This window comes from Martes martes (genome assembly GCF_963455335.1).
Source record: "Martes martes genome assembly, chromosome: 6".
In the NCBI taxonomy this organism is placed as follows: Eukaryota; Metazoa; Chordata; class Mammalia; order Carnivora; family Mustelidae; genus Martes; species Martes martes.
This window is the reverse complement of record NC_137893.1, coordinates 22,822,244-22,835,032: the sequence shown is the minus strand read 5'-3', so window position 1 is coordinate 22,835,032 and position 12,789 is coordinate 22,822,244. Positions and strand designations below refer to the sequence as shown.

At 43.6% G+C, this 12,789-nt stretch overlaps 1 protein-coding gene across 1 annotated transcript in view; it reads left to right on the top strand.

Annotated features, from left to right (window-relative positions):
* LOC308344290 (uncharacterized protein) overlaps positions 1–12,789 on the top strand; it is a gene marked incomplete at its 5' end in the record, with an annotated part of 154,792 nt that overhangs the window by 74,479 nt on the left and 67,524 nt on the right. The window contains 2 exons of the mRNA XM_080805881.1: positions 3,156–3,332; positions 12,121–12,242. Coding sequence (XP_080662007.1) covers positions 3,156–3,332; positions 12,121–12,242 — 299 coding nt within the window. The remainder of the gene's footprint in view (positions 1–3,155; positions 3,333–12,120; positions 12,243–12,789) is intronic.

Here is a 12,789-nt window from a genome sequence, read left to right as displayed (position 1 = left end):
TATTTGTTCTTCCAATCCATGAGCATGGAATATTTTTCCATTTCTTTGTGTCTTCCTCAATTTCTTTCATGAGTACTTTATAGTTTTCTGAGTATAGATTCTTTGCCTCTTTGGTTAGATTTATTCCTAGGTATCTTATGGTTTTGGGTACGATTGTAAATGGGACTGACTCCTCAATTTCTCTTTCTTCTGTCTTGTTGTTAGTGTAAAGAAATGCGACTGATTTCTGTGCATTGACTTTATATCCTGACACTTTACTGAATTCCTGTATAAGTTCTAGCAGTTTTGGAGTGGAGCCTTTTGGGTTTTCCACATATAGTATCATATCATCTGCAAAGAGTGATAGTTTGACTTCTTCTTTGCCGATTTGGATGCCTTTAATTTCTTTTTGTTGTCTGATTGCTGAGGCTAGGACTTCTAGTACTATATTGAACAGCAGTGGTGATAACGGACATCCCTGCTGTGTTCCTGACCTTAGCGGAAAAGCTTTCAGTTTTTCTCCATTGAGAATGATATTTGCGGTGGGTTTTTCATAGATGGCTTTGATAATATTGAGGTGTGTGCCTTCTATCCCTACACTTTGAAGAGTTTTAATCAGGAAGGGATGCTGCACTTTGTCAAATGCTTTTTCAGCATCTATTGAGAGTATCATATGGTTCTTACTCTTTCTTTTATTAATGTATTGTATCACATTGATGGATTTGCAGATGTTGAACCAACCTTGCAGCCCTGGAATAAATCCCACTTGGTCGTGGTGAATAATCCTTTTAATGTACTGTTGGATCCTATTGGCCAGTATTTTGGTGAGAATTTTCGCATCTGTGTTCATCAAGGATATTGGTCTGTAATTCTCTTTTTTGGTGGGATCCTTGTCTGGTTTTGGGATCAAGGTGATGCTGGCCTCATAGAATGAGTTTGGAAGTTTTCCTTCCATTTCTATTTTTTGGAACAGTTTCAGGAGAATAGGAATTAATTCTTCTTTAAATGTTTGGTAGAATTCCCCTGGGAAGCCGTCTGGTCCTGGACTTCTGTTTGTTTGGAGATTTTTGATGACTGTTTCAATCTCCTTACTGGTTATGGGTCTGTTCAGGTTATCTATTTCTTCCTGGTTCAGTTGTGGTAGTTTATACATCTCTAGAAATGTATCCATTTCTTCCAGATTGTCAAATTTGTTGCCATAGCATTGCTCGTAGTATGTTCTTATAATTGTTTGTATTTCTTTGGTGTTGGTTGTGATCTCTCCTCTTTCATTCATGATTTTATTTATTTGCGTCCTTTCTCTTTTCTTTTGGATAAGTCTGGCCAGGGGCTTATCAATCTTATTAATTCTTTCAAAGAACCAGCTCCTAGTTTTGTTGATTTGTTCTATTGTTTTTTTAGTTTCTATTTCATTGATTTCTGCTCTGATCTTTATGATTTCTCTTCTCCTGCTGGGTTTAGGCTTTCTTTGTTGTTCTCTCTCCAGCTCCTTTAGGTGTAGGGTTAGGTTGTGTATTTGAGACCTTTCTTGTTTCTTGAGAAAGGCTTGCACCGCTATATATTTTCCTCTCAGGACTGTCTTTGTTGTGTCCCACAGATTTTGAACTGTTGTGTTTTCATTATCATTTGTTTCCATGAATTTTTTCAATTCTTCTTTAATTTCCTGGTTGACCCATTCATTTTTTAGAAGGATGCTGTTTAGTCTCCATGTATTTGCATTCTTTCCAAATTTCCTCTTGTGATTGAGTTCTAGCTTCAGAGCATTGTGGTCTGAAAATATGCAGGGAATGATCTCGATCTTTTGGTACCGATTGAGACCTGATTTATGACCCAGGATGTGGTCTATTCTGGAGAATGTTCCATGTGCACTAGAGAAGAATGTATATTCTGTTGCTTTGGGATGGAATGTTCTGAATACTGTCCATCTGGTCCAGTGTGTCATTTAAGGCCTTTATTTCCTTGTTGATCTTTTGCTTAGATGATCTGTCCATTTCAGTGAGGGGGGTGTTAAAGTCCCCTGCTATTATTGTATTACTGTCGATGTATTTCTTTGATTTTGTTATTAATTGGTTTATATAGTTGGCTGCTCCCATGTTAGGGGCATAGATAGTTAAGATTGTTAGGTCTTCTTGTTGGACAGACCTATTTATGTATTTTAATTTAAATTAAATTAATTAACATGTATTACTAGTTTCAGAGGTAGAGTTCAGTGGTTCATCAGTCTTATATAATACCCAGTGCTTATTACATCACATGCCTTCCTTAATGTCCATCACCCAGTTACCCCATCCTCCACCCCCACCCCTCCAGCAAACCCTCGGTTTGTTTCCTATGATTAAGAGTCTCTTAAGGGGGTGGGGAGGATGCCTGAGAGGCTCAGTCAGTTAAACGTTGGTCTTTGGCTCAGGTCCTGATCCCAGGGTCCTGGGATGGGGCCCTGCATAGGGCTCCCTGCTCAGTGGAGAGCCTGCTTCTCCCTCTGTGTGCTCTCTCATCTCTCTCTCTCACTCTCTCCCTAAAATAAATAAATAAAATCTTTTTAAAAAGAAAAGTCTCTTATGGTTTGTCTCCCTCTCTGATTTCATCTTGTTTTATTTTTCCCTCCCTTCCCCTATGGTCCTCTGTTTTGTTTCTTAAATTCCACATATCCATAAGATCACATGATAATTATCTTTCTCTGATTGACTTACTTCACTTAGCATAATACCCTCTAATTCCACCCATATCACTGCAAATGGCAAGATTTCATTTTTTGGTGGCTGCATAGTATTCCATTGTGTATATATACCACATCTTCTTTATCCATTTATCCGCTGATGGACACCAGACTCTTTCCACAGTTTGGCAATTATGGACACTGCTGCTGTAAACATTGGGGTGCATGTGCCCCTTCGGATCACTAGGTGGTTTGCTTTTAAATAAACACAATTCTGTTGGATAAAACCAAACCAAACTATTCTCTGACATGTAGAAGAGTATCAGAAATGAAGGCTGGGAGATGCTTTGAAGAGGTTCATGTCTTTGCTTTTAGGCAATAGCACCGTGAACCAGATAGAACTTTCTTCTTGATGAGGTCCTCTGTTATCTTTGAAAGATCTTTTAGGGAAGTAGATCCTTCTGGGAAAGATGGAATAACTTCGATTGACGTTATGGACATCATCTCTTCTGACTTTCAGGTTCAACTGCCGTATGTCTCACTATGCTCTTCGGGGTCAGATTATGGCATACTGCAATAGTCTGAGAGCCCTGCTGGAAGACTTCCCTACCATCAGAGACACCTTTTTCATGGTGGGGCAACCACAAGAAAAGAAAGGGTTGAGAGACTCCAAGGAGGGCCTCAAGGCTGACCCCAGGTGGGTAATTTCCTTTAGATCTTTTTACTCCACCTCCATCCCCTACCCCTCCCAGGGAGGAGGGAGGAGGCATGTTAAATTTGGTATGGGACTCTTGCTTTCTTTACTGCATTTCACCTTGATCTCCTGGTTCAGAAGGGCAAAGGAAAGAGCTAACACTCTAAGAATAACAGTATCTTTGTATTGGAACCCAGAAGAGGTTCTTTGTTTATGGGCTGTTTCACTGCTTTTTCAATCTATGCAGTTTTTGTTTTCCCCTGGAGAGCCCAGAGATTTCCATCAGTCACACCCTTTTACATAAGCCAGCATCTAAAATAAGCAAACAAATAAGTAATCTTGATCTTGAGCTGTCCTGACTTCAAATATTTTACTTAATGGACTAGAAGAAATAAGAAACACACACACACACACACACACACACACACACACGCACACAACATTGAACACCAGTGCCTTGGATAAATTTGCCCTTCTGTATTTCTCTGGCAGAGGAAAAAAAAATACATGTAGAGTGATATTAAGTGATAAGAGCAGAGCTGCTTCCATACTTCCTTATCATGCCTTATCCAGTTTCCCAAATGTTCTTAACTCAACCTGCCTGGAGTTCACTTACCTAGATGGAAGAGTTAGCATAGCTATGCAGTCAGCAACCACATTTCCTTAAAAAAGAAATAGAAAGAAAGGAAGGAAGGAAGAAAAGAAAAGAAAAGAGAAAGAAAGGGAGAAAGAAGGGGTGTTACACAGTTCTTCCATCTCCAAGGGGGAACAAAAATGGTGAGCTTACTTTCCTCCCTACTCTTCCCCTTAAGGCACAGAGCTTAGTGTTATATAATAGTAATACTCAATAAATACCATAGAATAGATAGATGAAAGCAAATTGAGAGACCATTTATATCAGACCACTCATTCACTCGCTCACTCATTCATGCATTATTCAGCCAGCATTTATTTAGTGCTTACTTAATACCAGTCACTTGGCTATGTGCTGGAGTTATAAAGGTAAATAAGCCATTGACTCTGGCAGTAAATTCAGCCCAGTGGGGGAAAGCGCTGTCAACAAAAAAGTAACTTCAAAGATTTTAAAGATAATCTGCTAGAGTTATGTGAAATGTTCCTTGAGGACACAAAAGAGGGAGTGTTTAACTGTAGTCCAGGGCCTCAGGGAGAAGTTAAAAGAGGAGGTGACAGGTAAGTCAGAGCTCACCAAAAAAAAAAAAAAAAAAAAAAAAATGGGGATGATAGAACAGGCTAGAGAAATCTGGAGAATGAAAAAAGCTTGAATTTGTAGGCCCTTGACTAACTGATAGCTGGCTACCAAAATAGTGACCAGTCCTACCTTGACACTTTTATAGGCTCCCAGTTTGTGGATACCAGTGTCTGTCTCATGAGCTCAGCCAGTGCATCCATTTGGGTTGACTTCCACATTTACCCAATGGAAGAATGCATTTGAAGTAAGGGTAGGGCAATACACCTCAGTAGACTAACTATTTTGCTCAAGGGTTTGACTGTACACCTGTTGCCCAATGAGGCTGAAATATATCTTTCTCTCCTATGAAACATCACAGGATAATCCTCTAAGACTTCTTAGTTTCATTATCTCATCTACCCACCAGCCAAGTCAACCATTTATAAGCCCTATCTATACTTGGGATCAAATTTTTAAAATAGTTTCCAGAAGTCTAACCACACATTCACTACATTTATGCTTAGGATCAAATGTATTCAGGAAGTCTGTTTTTGCTTCTGATCTGTTTTATTTGAAGCACCCAAATAAGGAGGTCAGGAAGTAGAAATAAAAAGAAAAAAGAAAAAAGTCTCTGACTTGCAGGTCTTGCTCTATTCCTGTATTGTTTATTGTAGATGACTGTGTTTCCTAAAGATCAAGGGAAACCATCATTTAAGGGGGATGAGCCTAGAGCCCTAAATCATCTGGTCAGTGTGTGATAATTTCATGGCATGACTCTGGTCAATAGAAGTGTGAGCAAAGTAAGTGCTCACCCAGAACCTAAGTCATAGAGTTAGACAGTAGATAAGCAGTGACTGATAAAGATTCAGTATTTTTTGACTATACCCATCTCCTACTTCCTAAACTCTCTAGATTTCAACCTGTCCCTTTTAATACACCACAGAGAACAGAGCAATAGAGAAAGGAACTTCTGCCTGATGTGGAAGCCTAAAAAAGTATAAGATTATTTTTAACTCCAAAGTCTGTGATTCCATGTACTGAATATTAACAAAAATGAACATCAGCCACAAGGAGGTAGAGGGGAGAGAGTCATGGTCTTGGAGTTAGAATTTTTGGACTTTACCCAGCTCAATTGTAAGTTGCCCTGAGGTCTCAGGCAAATCACTTCTGTTCAGTCTTTGAACCTCAGCTCTTCATCTGATGAGTGAGGACGCCGAAGGAGCTCTCTGAAGTTCAACATGCTAAGATTTTCAGTGCTAGGTTGTCTAGAGTTTGATTCCAAGGAATGGAACTGCTGGGGAAAGACTTCCTTGGAAAGGGGCCATTTAGAAGTGTTCGTGAAATGATAGGTGGGAATCACCCCAGGACGAGTTTAACTAGAGATGAAGGGACAGAGTTGGGGAATGATGAGGGTCATGGAGGGACGGGTCCTCACTCACCTCATTCTTAAAATATGGAGTGGGGTTAGGTCGAAGATAAAAAATAAGTTTCTCTTTAAATGTCAGTTCCAACAGTTAATGCCCTATGGAGGATTCTGAGACATCCCAAGCTTATGAGCGTGTTGGAATGGATTGGCAGTGTCTGTCATGGCCAAGGACAGGGGCAAGGTGGCCTCCCTGGTTGTGTTTGCCATCCCTTGACCAGCAGAGCCCTGTCAGTTCTGTAGGTTTAAAATTCTAAGGTGCTATTTAATCCTTTAAAGGCTGTAATGTACTGTATTTACTTTTAACAGAGACAACCTTATCCCCAAACCCAAGTCTCTATAGAAGAGGAGACAAGGGGAGTTCTTCTCCCAAGAAGGATGCCCCTTGAGGCCTCCTTGCTTTTCGTGGCTCCAGAGGAGACTAGAGTCTGGAGATTGGGGTGATGCTTGGGCATATTTCAAGAGCAGGCGTGTCTGTCGGCTGCTGGAGTGAAGAAGGGAGAGAAGGGTTAATGTGAGAACATTAGTCAAACCCTCACTCTGTGACAGGTAGAGCCACGATCCCATATGGTGTTTATGTGCATTGAAAGAAGGCGCCCCTTCCTCTGGGCAGGTGTAGCCCCCTGCCAGGGTACAGAGCTTGGCAAGTAAAACATAAGCTGCATCTCAGCCACTGCTGGCTGCCTCAGGGCACAACCCGAACAACAGTACGTGACAACCTTGGTGCCAAGTGCTGTACTGCAATGGATAGACATGGTCCTTGCCCTTTAAGCAAGGGGAAATAGGTAATTTTTTTAAAAAAGATTTTATTTCTTTATTTGAGAGAGAGCGAGAGCGAGAGCGAGAGAGAGAGAGAGCATGCATGAGGGGAGGGGCAGAGAGAGAAGCAGAGTCTCTGCTGACCAGAGATCCTGATGTGGGGCTCAATCTCAGGACCCTGAGATCATGACCTGAGCCAAAGGCAGAGGCTTAACAAGCTGAGCCACCCAGGTGCCCTGGGAAAATAGGTAATTACAATACATTGTGATAAAGACTAAAATATAATAAGAGAATAATAAAAGCAGCACCCACCAGGAAATGTTCATTATTATCTTAAGGATTGAGGAGGTGGGGATGGGGAGCCAGGCAGGCTGCAGGGTAAAGGGGATGCTTTAACCTGGGACTTAGAGGATGGTTAGTGTTTCGGGTAGACCAGGAAAAGAACTTCAGTTTGAGCTGGGAGACCCGCATGTACAGTGACACAGAGATGTGAGACAGCACGTGCGCTCTTGAGTGGCTCTCACCCAGGGTGTGTGAGGATGAGCAATGAGGAGGAGAATGTACAGAATGATGAGCAAGATCCAAAAGTCTGGCATTTGTCCTTCCACAGCAGGCAAAGGGGGAGTAAGATGATGGTTGGGAATCTCATTTAGGAAGCTACTGAAGCTGTACAGACAGGAGATGTGTAGGAGGTAAAACCAGTTGGCCAGGTGCTGGATTTGATGGGAGGCTAAAGGCAAAGGAGGAAGCTGGGTGTCACCCAGAGCCTCTGGCTTGGATAAATAAAAAGATGGCAGTGCAATTATTATTTAATTGGTACAGAGTTTCCATTCTGGAAGATGGATAAAAGTTCTGGAGACAGTTGCACAACAATGTGGAAGTAGTTAATGCCATTGAACTCTACACTTAAAGACAGTTCCAAGGATAAATTTTATGTTATGTATATTTTATCACAATTCCTTTAAATGGAGAACAAATGGTAGTGTCCTAAAGAGGAAAAATGTAGAGAGGGAGATACTGAATCACAGCTCGTAAGCCTCAGTGGTGAATTTCTTCCTTATTTCTTCCTTTTTGAGACCTCCCAACAGGTCTTGATGCTCCCTAATATGGATGTTTCCAGGACTTTCATATACGGTTGACCCTCAAACAACATGGCTTTGAATGCACAGGTCCCCTTATACATGGATTTGTCTTTTATAAATACAGTAGAGTACTGTAAATGTATTTTCTCTTCCTTGTGATTTTCTTTCTTCTTTTTTTAAAAAAGATTTTATTTATTTAGTTGACAGACAGAGATCACAAGTAGGCAGAGAGGCAGGCAGAGAGAGAGGTGGAAGCAGGCTCCCTGCTGAGCAGAGAGCGCGATGTGGAGCTCGATCCCAGGACCCTGAGATCATGACCTGAGCCAAAGGCAGAGGCCTTAACCCACTGTGCCGCCCAGGTGCTCCTTCCTTGTGATTTTTTTTTTTTAAGATTTTATTTATTTATTTGACAGAGAGAGATCACAAGTAGGCAGAGAGGCAGGCAGAGAGAGTGAGAGGGAAGCAGGCTCCCTGCTGAGCAGACAGCCCGATGCCGCACTTGATCCCAGGACCTTGAGATCATGACCCAAGCCGAAGCAGCGGCTTAAACCACTGAGCCACCCAGGAGCCCCTCTTGTGATTTTCTTAATAACATTTTCTTTTCTCTAGCTTCCTTTATAAGAATATAGTATATAATATATATAGCATACAAAATATGTGTTTATCAACTATCGAGGTATCTGGTCAACAGTAGGCTATTAGTAGTTAACTTTCAGATCAGTCAAGAGTTATGCACAGATTTTTGACTTCAAGGTGGGTCAGCACCCCTGAACCCCTGTGTTGTTCAACGGCCAACTATCCTTCCATTCCACCATGCTTCTATCATAAATCATGCTTGCACATCTAGCTGCTTCAGAAATGTAAGAACCTTGAGGGCAGTGGCCATCTTCATTTCATATCCCAGGTGTGTACCTCTGCCTTTGACCTTGATTGAAGGGGCAGATGGAGGTAGGGGAAACGGCCCACAGGAGGTCGGGGAAGTTCCAGCCAATGGCCTTTAATTCAATTATGGAATAAGATTGTGTCATCATTTGCTGGCAAGAATTTGGTATGAGGCTGAAAGAAGTCTTGGAATTATTAGAAAAGGAAATGGGCATGAAAGCTGATCAAAGGAAAGAATAAGGGTTGTCCCAGGGTGACACAGCTCAGGCTGGAAACCATTTACTCGTTGTTGCATCAGTACAATTAGTGGTGTGATTTCCTCCAGCTGTGCTCAGCAACATGCAGCTAGAAGCCAAAAACATAATAGTCAGAAGGATCCAGAGTTGGGGTTTTGCTACGTAGGTGAGTAGTGAATACAAGGAAGCAGAGACTGGAAGATTCTGGTGAGGGAGTAGTTCCTGTGCTTGACTGCGAGACCCAGTGTGGGCAGGGAAAGGAGGGAAGTCAGAGTGGAACTGACAGATGAAAGGGGGAGTCCAGAGGGCTGGACGATGTCAAGGAGCATATTTTGTGGGGATAATGGAGGTTTACTGGGAGTTGATGAGTGAGGAAACTGGGATAAAAGGTTGGTGTAGGGAAAGATGGGAAAGGGGGTTTGGGGTTCAAGTCTTTGGAGGTGAGGTGGTCCCAGGTAATGATAAGGTCTGGAATGTGGCCCCAGCGTGGATGGCTGGAGGGGAAGGAAGGGGAAAGGGGATGATGTCAAGCACGTAAGGAACTGACAGGCTAGGGAGTTGGTGGGCCATGCGCGAGGAGTGGGGAGGAATCCTCCTTGTGGGGCTGAGAACGGGCTATACCCCTGCGCTTTGGACCCAGAGCTTTCTGCTACTCTCTCTGTCCTTCCCCAGCAGATGGCTGCTTGCTGCAGGCAGGGGTGGAAATGGAAGGAAAGAATGGATGAGAAATAAAGGGTAACACTTGGTAGAGGGCCCTGAGGCTCCGGGGATGTATGTGCTATTCCGAGGCCAAGGACTGGTTCAGTCACACTGTTGCTGCCAGCGCTTCGGCTTGCAACCTCATGTGCTTGCCCACAGGCCCTGGTGACTTTGTATTGTTGATATTTGATGTTTCTTTGGGGCACCTTTGGACATGGTGAACTGAACAATAGAGATAAGACTGGGTTACCCTGGCTTTGATCTGCTCCAGGACAGGAGAGTCTGACTTTGTGGTTACTGAAATTAAGGAAATTTCTCCAAACTACCACCATCCTTTGTTCCCAAGCCTCAAATTACCTGATTAAAACCCTGAGACTTGAAAGGTGTCTTTAAGGCCAATGAGTCACTTCACGTAGAGTTTTAATGATTCAAAAAGTCTCATACTCCGAATGTTTGATATTGAAAACATTCAGCCCTCAGTTAAAATGAGTTACATTTTACTTTAGTAAGTGAATCTCTCCCAGAGACCCAGAAACAATAACAAGAGTCAAAAAACACCCCTGTGATTTCCAAAGTTCCCCCCAGAAGGTGAGGACCTCCCACCAGGAGGAGTCCTTGCCAGGGACGATGGAAGTAGGCAAGAAAACCGGGTACAAGTATGGACAATAGTGGGATGAGTCGGACCTGAAGAGTAAAAGAGAAGGGAGGCTCTAAAAATGACGCCTGATTTCTGGCTTGGGCCACTGAGGGTTGTGGCTGTTTTAACAGAGGAGGAGGCACTGGATTGGGGGGGTAGAGGGTAAGGAGTTCAGTTCTTGCCTTCTTTGACTGAGATGATCTGAAACCCTGCCGACCAACAGGAAGCAAGTTGGAAGTGGGAAGCTGGGGAGGGGACCGGGCACGCACAGGTGGACTCGGGTATCACCGGTGAATGGATGGCCTTTGCAGCCAGAAGAGTGGACACAACCGTCCAGGACTAGGGACAGAGTGGGAAGAGCAGAGCGGAGGGCTTAAAGGGGAGGGGCTGTTGTGTGGCGGGGTTAGGGGGCTCCATACCCTCCGCACACCTCCTTCCACTGTCTGTCTGTGTGTCTATGAGGCCTGCTTTGTCTAGCATAGCCGAGATGGGTCTAAGGTGGCACCCTTCTCTGGCCTTGCCCTATAACCCTCAATTCTAGGACATCCTCTCATTAGTGTGTTCAGGTTCCCACTTGTTAACAAATAACCCCAAGGGTTCCTACAAGGTCTCTCTACTGGGCCACAGGGGTTCCTTGCCCCCTACCCACCTTTGGCCCCTTTGCTAGATACCCTCACCTTAGCATTCTAATAACAAACTTTGTATAGCACCTCACAATTTATAAAATACTTTTCACAAGCTTGGTACTCTTTTTAAAAATTATTCCTTACATCAATTCTGTGAGTTGGGAATCATTATCCCCACTTTATGTATGCAAGGACTCAGATGGTAGTGCATCTAAGGCCACACAGCTGTGGGTGATGGAAGCTGGTCTCAGAATGGGGTCCTCTGATGCCAGAATCCACACCTGTTAACTGCACAGCACCATTTTCACACCAGATGAACACAATTAGACTTAAAGGCACCAAATCCATTCAAATGGAAAACAGCCCCCCTTACCCCACCCTCTGTTACAGTGGGCCACCTCATTCCTGAGATGACATAGAAACCAGGTCAAGATGCCACCTTCCCCCAGTGGGTATACCAGAAAGATCACGAGCTGCCATTGGTGTGAAGGTCAAACACAGGCAAAACCCAACAAAATCTTTTAACGTTTTATCCAATTATGGTAAAACCACAAAGAAAAACTAACAGTGATGACTGTAGAATTCAGGACGGTGGTTTCTCCCCAGGGCCCCCAGGGAGGTGCACGTCTGGCTTCAAAGGCTTCAGGCGGCTGCCTTCTGCTCAGGTCAGGATCCTAGGGTCCTGGGATCGAGTCTCGCATCAGGGTTCATGCTCATGGGGAACCTGCTTCTCCCTCTCCTCCCTGTTTGTGCTCTCTCTAAAAAAAAAAAAAAAATTAAAAAAATAAAACAAAGTAAGTCTCAGCATCATCTATTAGGAGCTGGGCAGGCAAGTTCTCCTAGGACCTCAGTCTCCTCCTCTGTCAAGTAACAACACAGGTACATTCTAAGGACACAAGAATTCAGTGAGAAAATACGTAACACCCAGAACGGTGCCAGCCACGTCACTCATGTCCTCTCTCTGCTTTCTCACCACACCTTTCCTGCCCTCCAAACCCACTCCTTCCTCCAACACAGCCGGGGCTAAAAGCAGCCTCCCCTGCTCCTCTCCTCAGTTATTTATATCCCAGGCCACCTGTGAGCCGCCTGAAAGGGAGTCGTGCTGGCCCAGGCCTGGACGCCGGCTCCGGCTCGGATGTCACCCGAGCCTGGAGCTGTGGCTGCAGGGCCGCGTTAGAAATAGTTCCCATCGGGGTGTCTGTTTTTTTTTTTTAAAGAGAAATGCTGTGCTGACCCAAACTTTCTTATAATGCCACAGGAGTTTTCGGGCCCGGCCGCGGTGTTTGCTGTCTGCTGACGGGAAAGTCTTCCTCAATTTATGGTTCCTGCCCCATCCTTCTGAAGTGCTGGTTATGTTCAAAACTCTGCCAGAAGAGGTTTGTATTTCTTTCTGTGTGCCAGAATGAAAACTGGCTGGGGCTTTGTTATGTCTCGCGGTTAAGCGTATCAATCACAGAGAACATCTCTTGTTTTTTTCCAGGGATATCTAGTACCCGAAGTCTTCACACTGCTCCCAATATTTTTGCCTGCTTCATAATCCTTTCTCCTGGGCCTCATTATTTCCCCGAGTTCTGTTTCTCCCCAGTCACTAATGAACACTAATCCGAGCTTCCCGCATTCCTTATTAATCCTCAATTTCCTCCCACACCCTTCACGGAAAATCCCACCCGGATGCCCTGAAGCTAATGACAGGTGGAGATCACAGGCATAGCCATCAGCCTGTTTTTCTGAGGGGTTGCTCTGTGTACCTAACTTCCTGTTAGAGGGTAATATTGATAACCCTAGAAAAAGTAGATCTAGAAATACACAGAGTACTCAAGTAAGTATTTTTCTAAGTGAAGTGTAGTGCTGAAAAATGGCAATTGGGAACATCCTGATTTTTCTTTGTTAAGTGAAAACCTAGGTTTCACAACCTAGGTTTCTTACC